The 15,398-nt window shown below is 39.2% G+C and overlaps 1 protein-coding gene across 1 annotated transcript; it reads left to right on the forward strand.

Moving 5' to 3' along the window:
* Positions 1-3,950: 3,950 nt before the first annotated feature.
* On the forward strand, positions 3,951-13,938 carry nufip2 (nuclear FMR1 interacting protein 2). Its single transcript, XM_084419527.1, has 4 exons — positions 3,951-4,342; positions 7,307-9,001; positions 12,008-12,040; positions 12,242-13,938. The coding sequence occupies exons 1-4, from the start codon at positions 4,198-4,200 to the stop codon at positions 12,292-12,294; spliced, it is 1,926 nt and encodes a 641-aa protein (XP_084275653.1). The 5' UTR covers positions 3,951-4,197; the 3' UTR covers positions 12,295-13,938.
* The last annotated feature ends 1,460 nt before the right edge of the window (positions 13,939-15,398 follow it).

Raw genomic sequence — 15,398 nt, forward strand, 5'->3', positions numbered from 1 at the left:
GGAGGATGGGCTGATCTCTCTTCGTTCCCTGACTCACCATCCACAGCCCTGGCTGCCTGTGCTCCATCTACAGATGTAAAAGTAAGAGGCGGCCCAGAAAAAATGAATCACTCTCAGACGGAGTTAGAAAAAGGAACCAAACCGAACTAAATAAACAAGCTCTCATTCAGTCTTCTACCAAGACAGAGCTGTATGAATATATATTTTTAAAAGGCATTATGCACAATACATTACATTAACAATTATGCTCTTAGAAAATACTTTTATCCAAAACTTAAAACACAATTCGGCCCAACAATATTTGTAATATGTAATGGCAGGTTTATTAGACAACTATTATGAAGCAAGCTAGAGAAGAAGAGAAATGCAGAGAAGACACAACAGTTTTGTGTGTGTTATACCCTATGTATCGCTTTCAAAAGCCTTATTTTTTTAAACGTTCTGCTGTAAAACGAAAAATCTTGCTCATCAAAATAAATGCGCATGAAGACAATACTACCTGAATAAGATGAAAGTTGTCTCAGTCAGTACTGCTATATTTGTGATGGGCTTGTCTCCATGGTGACAGTCAGCGGGTGCAAGAGTCAAACTGACTTTTTACAGCCTGCACCTCATTTTTTCCACATTTAACATCAAGTAAACAACCCTAATGATTTCCCTTTCAGGTTTACCAAAGCGAGCGCACTTTAACATCAGACTACAAAAGCCTTCACAACAAGCCAAAGACATTATAATCATATAATCATGTTTGCATTGATTCATCCTGAGGCAAATGCTTAATATTCACATTTGTTTTTGAGAAGGTACCAGAACATTCCAGAAGAGTGAAATATGAGCTGTTAATGATACTAACTGGAGTTCAGATGAAAGCGTGTTGACAAGACACAGGGGATATGAAATCACTCGTGGCCTTTCAGGGGTAAGATGCCATGCTCAAGGCTAGTCGCCCTGATACCTGTATAACAGCATTACAGAGACAGAGGACTAGCATTATTTGAGCCAGCTCTCTGCAATTAAAAGAGCCAGTCTTTCACTCAAGTTTTGCTACTGCTAGATTAATAGAGCCGAGTTATGTGATTTATGCTCTGGCTGGAATCTGTTTTGACAGAACTTAAAATGCGATGACATGGCCTGTAGGTAATACTTGTTATGGTCTAGGAATGTAAAGCCGTAACTCTTTTCTCGTAGGTCAGACTGCCCTGAAGATATATGCATTATAGTAAGGTTCAAAAACAATTGTACCTACCTAAAACATTTCATCTTTAAGCATATTACATTTTTTCATCTTTCCCATGAGAATGATTTACTACACATCTAGATGAAAAGTTGTACATTATCTGTTTTCTTTGAAACTTATAAAACACATAACCTATTATTTTCAGCTGGTATAGTCCAAGAGACATTCCGACAAGCTCAGCCATAAAACAGTTTTTTGAATAGACTATTAAAACTGCTCATCAATTGCTATTTAACTGCTATTAAAACAAGTCACATCAGTGTCTGACAAACATAGAGTTGGTTTGCTCAAAGGTCCACCAATGCTGATTACACAAGCAGTACAGGAGGGCAAGAGAGCCCTCCTAAACATGTAAAAGAAGGGGAAATGCAGTTTACAGAGATTACGAAAGGGACATTTTGGTTTCACCTTGGAGAGGAACTTACAAAGTAATTATTTTTTGTGCTTTTGACAAGTAACACAGTGCAGGAGTTCAAACGCCCCCAGATGAGTTCACAGAGGCTGTTGTCCATGTCACTCTATCCTGATAAATCTGACCCCATCAAAGGATTTGGACGTTCTAAACATAGTTAAGGAATTTCCCCTGCCTTATTATTATGAATGGGATAACATATTAAATTTTTTTTTAAAACAATGTCGTTTCATGATTCCATGTTCTTAAAACTTATTGTATTTATATATATAACTACACTAAAGATACCGATTATCTTAACAGTGTTTGTCTGCCCCCCTCTGGTTAATTTCAGAGAATGCATGGAATGCAGGCTTGTAGTACACTATGATGCAAAAACATATACACTACAATTTATTATAAAGTAAATTGTGAGACTATCTGAATATTCAAGAGGTTACTTTGATGGTGCGCTACCGTTCAAAAGTTTGGGGTCGGTAAGATTTTTTAATGTAAACCTAGGCTGCATTTACTTGTTCAAAAATACAGTAAACAACAGTAATATTGTAAAATGTTATTACAATTTTAAATAATAATTTCTATTTTTTTTTTATATAGGGTATTTTAACATCATAGTTGTGCTGCGTAATATTTTTGTGGAAACTGATACTTTTTTCTGAATTCTTTGAATAGAAAGTTTAAAATAACATCAGATCTGCAATCTACCCCCACTCTGCTAAACGAGAGTTAGTCCAAAGTGCAACATTCTAGAAGGATATCCATGGCTATCTGTGGTTTATTCTATCCCCTTGACCTCTTCGAGTTTAAATAGACATGCAATTGCTTTTGATAAGCACACCGAGCGGTCAGAAGTTGGAGGTTCAGTATAAGATATGTGCAAGTGTCGACCAAACTACCAAATGTACCAAAACTGTACACACCAACAACCGTGTTGGTGTTTCATTTGTGAACAAATTTGTACTTTAAAATTAATATTTTAAGTTTAATATTTTAAGTTCCACGCATTTACCCCTTCACTGAACGAGTCATTGCTTATGTCGCCCACACACTACATGATTTAAGTCATGATTTTACAGTCGGCGACAGTGATTGGAGACAGCAGACAAAAGCCCGAAATTGGGTGCAAATCAGTGCTCGTTCACACAGGTGATGATCGACAAAAGACAGTTGTGTGGTGTGAAAAGAACAGCAATCCGACAATTTTGAAAGTCATGTAGTGTATTGGCGGCACTAAAGGGTTCACCCAAAAAAGAAAATTCTGTCATTAATTACCCTCATGTCGTTCAAAACCCGTAAGACTTTCATTCATCTCTGGAACACAAATGAGGATCTTTTTAATGAAATTTGAGCAATTTCTGTCCCTCCATTCACAGCTACGCAACTACCACTTAAACTTCAAAAAGTAAAATAAAAAAATAAAAGCCTAAATTAAATCTGTTCATCATATAAGTGACTACACCGCTCAATTCATATGGATTAGATTTAAGATCTCTTTATAACTTTTTGAAGTGTCAAAGTGGTAGCCTAGTTGTGTGGCTGTCAATAGAGAGTTGTCCGATTTCATTAAAAAGATCTTCATTTGTGTTCCGAAGATGAACGAAAAAGTCTTACGGGTTTGGAATGACATGAGGGTGAGTAATTAATGACAGAATTTCCCTTTTTGGGTGAACTATTCCTTTAAGCCGCCTTTCCACTATTTCTATCACCCTCGCATACGACCAGCATACGACTAAAGCATTTCGCCCCCTAGTGGCAGTCGCTTGGAACTTTCAAATTGGTCATGAAGCAGCAATTACCTTCCATATTAATGATTCTCACTTTGATTGCGCTCATTCCTTCGATTAAAATAAAAAAACATTTGGTTGGACTGCTTCATTCAGTTTAGTCGCAAAAGATTTGAAAGCATTCAAAGCTTAAATTTCTTCAAAAAATTCAACATACGCCACACAGCTCCCGTAGGCTACTACTCTCCATTGCTAATAAATGACTTCCGTTTGTGGTTTGTTTTTTGACAAGAGAAAAAGTAAACAAAAGTAAACAACCTAAATGAAATGAGACATCTCGTTCGTGCAAACTGAATGAACACATCTCACATGAACTGTTCAATTCATCTTATGAGTTGGTCTAGATCAGAACTAAGAGAGAAAGATGGCAGAAGAATTACGAATGTTAAAAACTATATTTATTACTCCTGACGGGAGCATTCAATAACCAATTCAATGACTCGCTCATTAAGTCGCCACCCACTGGCAGAAATTAAGGGGCACTAAACAAATAGATTCGAGACATTTCCAAACTCCCCTACAGTGTAATAACAGACAGGACTAACTGACACAGCACTGACTAGGGTGATTGCACGAGTTTGCGTGACAGCTTCCTGTGGCCTTGACTGGGAAGCATCCACGCCTTGTATCGCGACGCACGAAACACCGCCCGCCTCTCACTGGCACCCCCAAACGCAGGCTGTGATTGGGCAGTGCAAATGTCTCAACTCCCCTCGTCCACCGAGCACCGGTTGAGCACATTCTGTCACTTGCGCTAGCGTTAAATGGAGGAACGTCCCTGCGAAGGGGCAATCGGAGTATATATCAGTCATGGAGCAGAGAACGACCCTGATCGATCGAACATATCGGTAAACAATGATCAGAACCACAGTCAGTTCCAGAACGAGAAAACGCAGACGAAGAAAACAGGTTGGTGACCAGCAACGCTCATTGTTTTTCCTCTGACAAGCTTCAAATACATTTCGTAGTATGTTTGTTTGCAGTAATACAGCTTGAGTTAAGTCAAACGCGGAGCATGTTTTGCTGACGGAACTGTTTTAAATAGTTACATCCAGGGTTAGCCGCAAAGCTAACTAGCGTGAAGGGACATTGACCTTGTGCACCGGTCTTTCAGCACGCATTACACATTTCCCTGGCTTATAATTCATTCGCAAACATACCTCTCAGTTTGGGCCGTTTTAAGGGGAACGTGTCCATCAGAGACCCAGAATAGCCTGTTAGCTCTATCCTGGTGCTGCCACAGCAACATGAACCGGCTCCTGTGGAATGTTCCTGCTCGTAGCTTAAGCTTGTTCTGTTATTTCCTGTCCGCCATGATGGACGGCCAGATCTCACAAACTTCACCGCTGCCCGTTTTTCATGCAAAACCGAATATTTTGGTGATACAAATCCGGAAACGTAGTCAGCTCTGATAGCTTTTGTAGTCCGAGTCAGTATTAATGGTGTATGTTTGGCCAGCTTAACTCGAAACGCGGCCTATTGCTCTTTGACAGTCATGTGAGTGGGCCTGGCAGTGACTGCCTGGGCTCGCGCTCACCGCCGATTCGAACTCGACACCGAGTGGCCTGAATAGAACGCGTCGGAACATTCTATAACTGTAGTGTACTAATACAAACGTTCTAAAAGTGTAAAGAGATGCAGCCGGGAAATCCTATACATTAAATGCATAGGCTTGTATATTTACAGCATATATTGATCAAATAATTACATTTCTGTCATTTTTATATTAAAGTGCATTTTCTGACCCTGTTTAACCTGTCCTGTGTATGACTGTATGCAACGTCTCGAAAAGCTCATGGCGCCTTGCGACGAAGGCTGCCAACTCTATAACCCTCACATTTTCTATTTCAAACGAAGTGACATACAGCTTTATTGTGTGCATAGTGACCTATAACTGTGGGCATATGTGTTCAAACGCACCGCAAGCGTAGCTGGGTTAACTTTTGATATTAAGCCATTTGTTAGGTTCTGCTGGCTATTGTGACATGTAAAAGGTCTCACAGGAGTACACCGCTACACATCGCCGAAACTGTTTATATTTGATGGATAAAAACGCCTTGTGTGTTTTATAGCCCCTCTTGAAATATGTCGTTGCAGTTGTCACTTCACAAAATCGTTATAACCTATAAACAATCACAGCTACCTGCGGCTAATCATTCAGGCTGGCCACTTAGCATGCTAAGCTAGCTGATGACTTGGCCGGTTTGTTGACCGAATACGCACAGATAGTCAAGTCGTTCAATCTAAACAGAGTAAAATTGGTCTTTAAAACAACATAGCTAAACAATTTTGTAAAATATTTCATGGAGTATAAACGTTGCTGACTGCCATGTTGCGATTAAACATCCCACCTCAACTACTGTGGCTTTGCCACACAAATGAGAGCTCACGTCAGGCATGAAATGTGTTAAAGGGATTTAAGGTGTATTCAGCTCAGTGTTTTTCATTAATTTCGGCATTTTAAGACATGTACATCAATGCTGGGGAACTACCCAAATATGACTGAGTACTCCATTTTGACACGTCATACCTCCGGTTAAAAATAGGGCGATGCCAGATTTGAGCCGGCCGATGAAAGCACACTTGCATGGACTACTCTCTTCACGCCTCATATTTTCAGCCTCAAAGGACAGATGTCGTGCAGACCCGATTTAGATCTCAAACCTCTTTTTACCGCATTAATGTATTACAACATTGATTTGAGTGTTGCATTGTCCTGCTAACTTGTTGGTCCAACTTGTTTACATAAACTGTACGAAGACATATTTTCTCCTGTGTGAATTCATTTGAATCTGTATACCAGGTTGCCAGCCCAGAATGGTATTGTTACTGTCTTAAGTTCCTCTGAGGGCATTCCTTGAGCTGCCATAAATAGTTTCCACAGAAATCATGAACTCAAGCAGACCTTGCTATACACTTGCCTGACAAAGAACATCTATTTATTTTATTCCAATGACCTCCAATATCATGATCGTGTTGCTAAGGACCCCCATGTATACATACCTGTTTATTCTGTTTGAAAATAGTAAGCGAGTGAAAACTTATATTGTACATTGTCATGTTGTGTATATTTATTTCCACAGAACATTCACTTATGTTTCAATCCAAATGTTTTTATAGCGCTTACACATACAAAAGATTCTATTTCAAAAATAGATTTAAAAAATATTGTTCTTTTGAACTTAATGTTTTCAACATTGATGAAGAAAAAAAATGTTTCTTGAGCAGCAAATCAGCATATTAGAATGATTTCTGAAGGATCGTGTGACACAGAAGACTGGAGTAAAGATGCAGAAAATTCAGCTTTGCCATCACAGGAATAAATTACAGCTTATAAAACAGTTATTTTAAATTGTAATAATATTTCAAATGTATATTTGATCTGAGAAATGCAGCCTTGGTGAAAGCCTATGGAGAGTCCCCATAAAGCACATATTTAAGAGTGTGTTAGTGTGTGCGTGTACATTTAAAAAAAAAAAACAATTTGAAAACCACTGATCTCTGTTTTCAGTTTATTGCCAGCAGTTTAATTTTATACACTAGCTCTGTTCAGAAGATGTGGAATTTATGGCTATCAAATCACAGATATTCCAGCAGTTGAGTCATTTTAAACTGGCTTTAATTGGAAGTACACTGAATACTCTGCAAGTGAGCTTGTCATCTGCCTGACCCTGGCTTGGTTCAACTGAACATACCTAGTCTAAATATTCCTTGGTCTTATGCAAACATTGACTAGACTTGACCTGTTCTCTTACTGGAACTTGAGATCTGATCTGGATATTTGCCAAAAAATGTTGGTTCTGTAGATCAATTGATGCAAATGTGCCATTTGCATTCCACTTGTTTATTGCTTTTTTTCTCTTCTCTGTGCAGAAAATGGCAAAATAAATGGAACTTTGAAGGAGGGAGAGGTGACTCCCATTTCCTTTAACCCTGACAGCTCCCTGCACCCTGCAAACGGCAATGGCGACAGACACCTGCTAGACATTAACTTGAAACAGAAGCCCACTCGACGGGCCTTCACCACTGACTCAACTGGGGACAGAAAAAGTAGAAACACTAGCAGAAACAGAATGGACTTCAAAAATGACAAGTCCTCAGAGTTGAACACACTTGAGGGCAAAAAAGAGGCTTTGGCTTCTCTGAACGGTGTGGTGTCGCTCAACTCTGTATCACTTACCAACGGTTACCCTTGCAAACCCGGGGCTGACAATGATGGCAGTGGCTCCGAGAGTGGATACACTACTCCCAAGAAGCGCCGGGCCCAGAGGAATGGCAAATCCGGGGACAATGTGACTGCTCCTGCCCAGGGAAAAGCCATGCAGCAGGGCGGCAAACAAGACCACGTAGCTGTGGCACCGGAGTCTGCCTCTGGCTCTCAGGTGGAGGGTGGCAGAGCCGGCTCAAAAGCCGAGCTGCACCCAAAAGCCAAGGATCCACCTGCCTCTGCCACCCCACCTCCTCTGCCGGTGGCTGAACTTCAGCGCAAGAACTTGGACAGCAAAGCAGCTGGCAAACGGTTTGAGGATCGCTCCAGCAAGGTTAAGGTGGCTACCTCCACCAAAGAGGACTCATGGACCTTGTTCAAGCCTCCGCCTGTCTTTCCTGTGGACAATAGTAGCGCTAAGATTGTGCCTAAGATCAGTTATGCAAGTAAAGTGAAGGAGAACCTCAATAAGACTGCCCAAGCTGGCGGGGAGGCTCTTACTCCTGCTCCCCAGGTGCCTGGGAGACCACCACAGGTCCCTATGTCTGCGGTGAAAACCATCACCTCTGCTAGCTTTACCAACGGTCCTCTGCCGGGAGAAGGGAATGGCTGTCCCCTGCCTGGCCCCCATTTCAGCTCTGGTCCTCTGCTAGCGACCCCAGCTGTTGCCGCTGAGAATGTAGCATCACCCCCTGGTAGCGGCACTACGGCCATCGGAAGTTCCATCACCTCTGTGGCTGAGCCCAGGAAGCCCAGCCTGTTCGTTTACCCCGTCACCCCCTCCAATATGCAACTCTCACTCCCTAGTGGCCGCCAAGCTGATCCCCCTGCTGTTGCGACAAATCAGAAGTCTCTGGGGGACATTTTTCAGAATCAGTGGGGCTTGTCCTTTATCAACGAGCCTAGCGCTGGACCAGAGGGCGTGGCGTGCTGCTCGAACGGAAAGGACGTGCCAGTAGAGGTGAGCTTTCAGGGAGGCTGTCCTGCTACAGTGGCCACTCAGACCTCCAGTACCTCTCAGAGACCGGATCAACCACCCTTCCCCAAGGCTCACGAGCCAGATAAACGGACTAACGCTCAGAATCTTAGTCGAGGTGTGAGCGGCGGTGCCACGGCAGCAAGCAGGGCCGTACCCGAGATGCCTGTCTTTAGCTTGGATGCTCAGAGAGATGAGACTGGGGTTCATGGTGCAATAGTGTTTTGTTCTTCCTCTAAGGACATTTGTGCTGAGCTGCCTCCCACCTCCCCAGCTGCACCCAAGGTGGCTTCGACCAAGGAGCAGGGCCATACTAAGGGCTTTGACCGGAGGTCTAGTTGGGGATCATTTGATCTAAAAGCTGCTGTATATTATCACACTAAAGGTAAGTCACTATTTTATCCTCTTGCTAAGTACTTTCACTTGTATTACAAGTATATTCTTTATTATGAACAGTGTTGGGTGTAATGCATTACTATATAATTAAGTAAGAGATTACTCTTTAAAGGTTATAAATATCGTATAAATATTATAAATACTGTTATAAATAAAGTATAAATATCATCCAATAATTTACTCACCCTCAAGCCATCATAGGTGTATATGACTTTCTTCTTTTAGCCAAACACAATTGGAGTCATATCAAAAAATATCCTGGCGTTTCCAGGCTTTATAATGGGAGTTCATAGTAACTGAGATCAAAGCCCAAAAAAGCGCATCCATCCATCATAAAAGTATTTCACAGTGCTCCAGGTGGTTAATAAGGGCCTTCTGAAGCGAAGTGATGTGTTTTTGTAAGAAAAATATCCATATTTATTACTAGCTTGTGGTAACGTCCGTCCACACATTCACGAGAGGGTCAAGTTCTGGCGTATGACGTAGGAGTAGCGTAAGGTTTAGGTGAGAGTAGACGCCTCGCGTGGTTCAAACAAATAGGGCTGGGCAACAAACTCAAGCTCCTCTGACATTTCTCTTTAAAAAAAATCTTGTTTTAGACTTCTAATTCATGACCGGTGTTTTATTTTGCTTTGTCCTCTGCGCTTCCACGTTCGTTAATACGTCATACGTCGGTCAGAGTTCACTCTTCGGCTGAAACTCGACTTGCGTACAAAAATGCATCGCTTCGCTTTGAAGGACTTTATTAACCCCCGGTAGCCGTATGAATGACTTTTATGATGGATGGGTGGATCACAATAATCAATATATCGACTAATCGCACAATAATTGTACATGATCTCAATAGTTTTTGGTTATATCGCCTATTATGTTTACATAATGAATGTCACCAACAGCGATGCTCTGGCAGTTCCTTCATACACAGACCGGTCATCGACATGGTGAAAAGGGCGTCATTTGAGGCGTTATCATGTTTTCCTGAAAACTACAGACCATTTAGAAGAACTAGTCCAAATGCACTCAATTTCATCCACTGTTCCTCTGCAAATATAAACGTTAGAGCGCAAAATGGTGCACACTAAAAAAAGACAAACAGTTTTAGCAGCAGATATGGCCTGTTGAAGCTTCTGTGTCTTTGTTCATATGGACATCTGACTGCTAAGTAGGGTTTGTGTTTTCAGCAATAGTGTGCACCCTATGTGCACCTTTCACAGAGGACGGGGGAACTGGAAAATCTCCATAAGTGCCTTTTGTGCATTTGCAAGTGTGTTTTTAGGGCCCGAGCATCGATGGTGTGAGTACCCTATTGGAATTGCTCCGTTTATTTCTACTTGTTACTTAAAAAAAAAAAAAAGTTTATTTACTACTTATTCAAGTTTTAAATTTATTCACATTTTTTGACTCTTAAAGAAGTTAAAAAGTTGTTGTTATTTGAAAGTGTGTAGGCCTACTTGCATTGTTATGCTGTTACTGTATATTATGATAATATTTTCAGTGGCATAAAATGTTCTTAAAATGACAATAATATTGTTTAGCGCAATTATTTCTGGGACAATATATCGCACAACAAAAAATAGTTATCGTGACAGGCCTAGATGGGTGTGCTTCAAAATCTCAGTTACTATTCACTCCCATTATAAAGCTTGGAAGAGCCAGGATATATTTTAATATATGGCTGAAAGAAGAAAGTCATACACATAGAATGGCTTGAGGGTGAGTAAATTATGGGATAATTTTCATTTTTGAAAAGGGTGAACTAACCCTTCAATTACAGTTTCTTCTGATATAACTGCATTAAATACTGTATAGACTAGAACAATTCTATAAACAATAGTGGATTTAACATCAAAATTGAACATCTAGTGATAAAATGTATGTTTTTAATGTAACTTTCTCCCTTTAAATACTTTGGTCAGTTCAAGAATAATTTATGCAATTTTATATTTATTTGAGATAATTAAGAGTAGTTTCATGTCTATCCTTGTATTGTTCAACTGGTCAAGGTTAATATAGGATTTAGAAATTAGTGTAATACTTTTTTTTTTTGAAGATGTAATTAAAAGCTAGTAATTAATTACTTTTTTAGAGTAACTTACCTAGCACTAATTATGAATGTGTACTAGAGATGGATGTCTGATAACCAACATGCAGAAATTATTTCTAATTGTTTTATTTCTGATCATTAGACTACAATGATCAAACATTCATTTATTATATTTCACTAGTACTGATAATTGTTTATTTATGCCATTATACTATTGCAGAGTTGTTTGCCAAATTTATTTTCTTCTTTTTTTGATTGTCTGATTGTTAAAGTCAACATGAAATGAAAATTAATCCTATCTATTATGTAAATGCATGTCATAGTTCTTACTGTGAATGATTTATCCATGCATAGTTTTCTCTTTAAAAAAAAAAAAAATTTGATCCCTTAAATTTTAATCAAAATGTCATAAATCAATCTACCTGTGAAACGACAAACTTCTCTGGTGTCGTTTTGTCGGGCTTCTCTAATCATTTGGTCTGCTTTACCTTTTGTACAATCGACTGCAAGCTTGCATTCAGATCCGCCTCCCATATCTCAATATTCAATCAACAACAGACCGATGGATCCCGCCCTACTTTTTTTTTTTTCCTCTTGGATGTTCATCACAATTCAAAAGAAAAGGTCTGTCGTTTCATCGCGACTTTAAATTGGAAAAAAAGCGTGTTATCAGTTAGTGTGCTGCAGATAAATTGGTTTAGACTAGATCTAAAGAGTATGTTACTTAGCCTTCTCAAATTAGAATGTTACTTGTTACTCATGCACACAAAATGATACCGTGGGACTGAATATATATATATATAAATGTTTATATAAAGCAACAAAATAGCAGTATTTTGAAGCTTTCCTGTTAGTGCGAGTTGAAACGGCTTAGTTATTTAGTTCTTTCAAGTCAAATAAAAATGATAGATCTATTTTTACACTGAACTTTCATCTTTCTCTTCTTTGCAGAAATGGAATATATTTTGAATTTGCAAAAACAAGGTAAGCTTCCATTTACCTCTCGTGTTTGTTGACGTGGTTGTAGACAGTTCTTGCATCAGCATGTAATTAAACCCTTAAATGATTCAGCATTTAAATATTGAAACCCAGTGCCCCATCTGCTCACATCCCTTAAATATTTCCATATCATTTTGTTTGTGGTTTTTAAAGTTCCAAACTCTCACCTTTCTCACTTTTCCGTAGATCCAAATCGAGTAGTCCTCTACAGCGAGTCATGGGACGGACCTGCTCAGTGAAGCTGTGTCTGGACACTATATCTCAGATGAACACTGCTGCAAAAAGATGTGCTCGAGGAACCATGGTTGCTGCCTCTGAACATCCTGAATCAGAACCAATCCAATCTTAAGATGGTTTAGAAAGGACCTTGTTACCTGTTAACAGTCAAGGCTGAGCACAGAGGAACAGACGGGTTAGCTGGTTTTAGAATATTAGAACGGGAGCTGTGGAACTCAACTCTAATGCGGTCTAGCGGATATGTTGCTGAAGACAATTTAAATGACTTTGGGGACATACAACTCACACGTCAAACACTCATGATAACCCTGTCATGACATTTGGTTGGGCGGAAGCTTCTCATTTGAGTACTCACGGACCTAAAGAGAGCGTCCTGGAGAAAAGCATGTCACCATGTGTCCCCTCTTGAATTCAAATAATCATGTAGACTCAAAGTGGTCACATCGAATTCATTTGGGCACAAAACCGAAGAGTGTCGCTCTCCAGTGAATTAACATACTGTAGCCAGAGGAACTACATTGTGTGTTCTTTTTTCTTTTCTTTTTTTTTTGAGATTCAGGGGAATCAAGCTCCATATATGTGTGGGGGGCAGTTAGTTCAAGCCTTTGGGATTAATTAATTGTCTTAATTTAATTGCTGGACAAGATTTGGTCAGTCCTGTTCGTGACGCATCTCCATTTCTTTTGTTTGTTTTTTTTTCTTCCTTCTTATACTTTTCATTGAAATACTTAAAAACTCCAAGGGCAGGTTATGAGGTACACTCGGAATGGGAAACCGTACGCCCTGTAGTGTGCATGTGCAGTATGCTGCTCTGTGTGTCCTCTTTTGGAAGAGTTCAAAGTGCTATCGTTTAATAGTCTTATTGTCGTCTCTTCACGCTTCTGTCACCTGACAGCCGTTCGGGTCTCTTGCTCGTTGTGTGAGAGTGTGTAAACGGAGGGCAGAGATCGTGCTATACTCTTTTTCTCTTGAGTGTTTTATGTTTTTAATTTTTTAAGTAGCAGTTAGAACCCACAACTAATCGATAAGATGTGCCACACCACACAGTTGCTTTAACTTTAATGCTAATAAGGTACATTACGGATATTTTCGTTTTGGTTTAGTAATGTAGAGCTGCTCTTTGAAATGGAGAGCAATCGCTGGCAAACGATCTGGACTTTTTATTTTTGCTTGAGAGACTAGAAGCCCCTAGCTTTTTTTATTGAGCGCCACAATCACACTTTTATGCTTTTAATTTCCGTTGTTTTAATTTGTTCCTGTTTTTCCATGCTTATTGGTTAAGTTTGCTACAGCACACATGAGCCTCATCAATAGAACCGCTGTTGACAGGAATTCTGCTGTTGTGTAAATGTTTCTGTTTCTAATGTCAGAAAATGCATTCTAAACTTAAAGTCTATCCTCTGCTTTATCATTTCACAGATTAATTGATTTATACGTAAGAATCAGTAGCACTTTATGTATTATGTTCTTGAATTGTATTTCCTTAAACATTGACATATCAGTACATATTTGAAATTCTAGTTATTAATCATAGGCTACTAACTTTAACCTCTACCTAAGGACTGTCGGTCCACAATCTCAAAAGAAATGTATACGAAACAAAATGAAAAAATGTAAAAAATAAAAATAAAAAAAAAGTGAAAAAGGAAAGAAAATAAAAAGACACTCAGGTAGAATTAGGGCAGTGTTCTTCTATCTAACAAAAAAAATGCACCAACAGTGTTATTGCCAAAAACGAAATGAACGTCCCATGTTTGTACCAGCTGTTTTTTTTTTTGTTTTTTTTTTTTAAACTAACCTTTTGAGGGGTTTAATTTTTGACTGAAAGCCAATGTTTGCATCTTTACAGGTATCATTTGGCATCCATGTTTTCTGTACATGACCATGAAACACTGCCAGGTGAAAAGATTTAAGTACACATGGAAGAAGTTAACCACACTACGTATCTGTATGTCTTTCCTTTGCAAGAGTTTTCAGGTTTTAAATGCAGCATGTAAGGGTTTCCAATGTGGTCCGTCTTCTTCACGAAACGTGGGATGTTTTGCAATAGTTCTTATCTGTTTCTGTTCTTGAGGTGTCTGAAGCCTGTTCAGTGTCTTAGTTCAAAAAGATATTGGGAAAAAGAACTCGAAACAGATGTAAGGTTGTTAAATTCTGCTTCATCTTCTCTAATTCCGTTTGGATTCCACTTAAAAGCTTTGTGCAATGTAGAGAAATCATGCGATCGATAATTAGCTTGTTTCTTGGCTTTTTAGATGCACATCTCTTCATTGCTTCACTTGAGTTTTATTGTAGTTAGCTAAATTTTGTCTTTAAACAGCTCACATAGAGCATTTTTCTTTTTCTTACGTTTTTTTTTTTTTTGTATCCAAGGGATTTGCTTAAGGAGTTACTGATGTAAGCATAATTTATAACCATCTGTTATTAGATTAAGTTAATTATGAAATACCTCTGTGAACACATTGTCCCAGTATCCCTGTTTTCCCATTAAAGGGATTGTTCACATAAAAATGAAGATTCTGTCGTCATTTGCTCAACTTTATGTTGTTCCAAACCTGCAAGACTAAGGTCTCATTGAGTGAAAGTCAATGGGGCAAAGTGCTGTTTTGGACCCCACTGACTTTCATTATATAGACACAACCAGTTTAAATGGGTTTGGAACCTGAGGGTGAGTAAATAATGGCATGATTCTCATTTTTGGGGGAACTGTTCCCTTAACTCAGTTACATCTTTGTAAACGCTCTCAGCAGAATGAACTTAACCTGGTCTTTGTTTTCAAAACTCAACTCCAGGGTTCAAATGCACATATAGAGGTTCTATGCACAGAATGCAAACAGAACGAAGTTTATATTTTGGGGGGTTGCACATTAGCTTCATTTCCTCAATTTAAAATAAGCACTTACTACTCCACAAATGATATAATTGCAATATAAATTATTTACATAAATCTTAAATGGTGCCCCTTAGTGTTTAAAGCAATGACAGAACGTACGGATGGGAGAGAGGTACAGTGATCTTTAAATGGTGTGTTTGATTGCGAAATCTGTACCAAGAAAATGCATCGTTGTTTGCATATTCAAATTTCATGTGTTTTCTTGATGTATGA

This window comes from Rutilus rutilus (assembly GCF_951802725.1).
Source record: "Rutilus rutilus genome assembly, chromosome: 9".
Taxonomy (NCBI): domain Eukaryota; kingdom Metazoa; phylum Chordata; class Actinopteri; order Cypriniformes; family Leuciscidae; genus Rutilus; species Rutilus rutilus.

Coding starts and splice junctions, on each gene's coding strand:
- nufip2 (XM_084419527.1), top strand. CDS start 4,198: ATGGAGGAACGTCCCTGCGAAGGGGCAATCGGAGTATATATCAGTCAT. Junction 4,343..7,306: donor AACGCAGACGAAGAAAACAG/GTTGGTGACCAG, acceptor TTCTCTGTGCAG/AAAATGGCAAAATAAATGGA. Junction 9,002..12,007: donor TGTATATTATCACACTAAAG/GTAAGTCACTAT, acceptor TCTTCTTTGCAG/AAATGGAATATATTTTGAAT.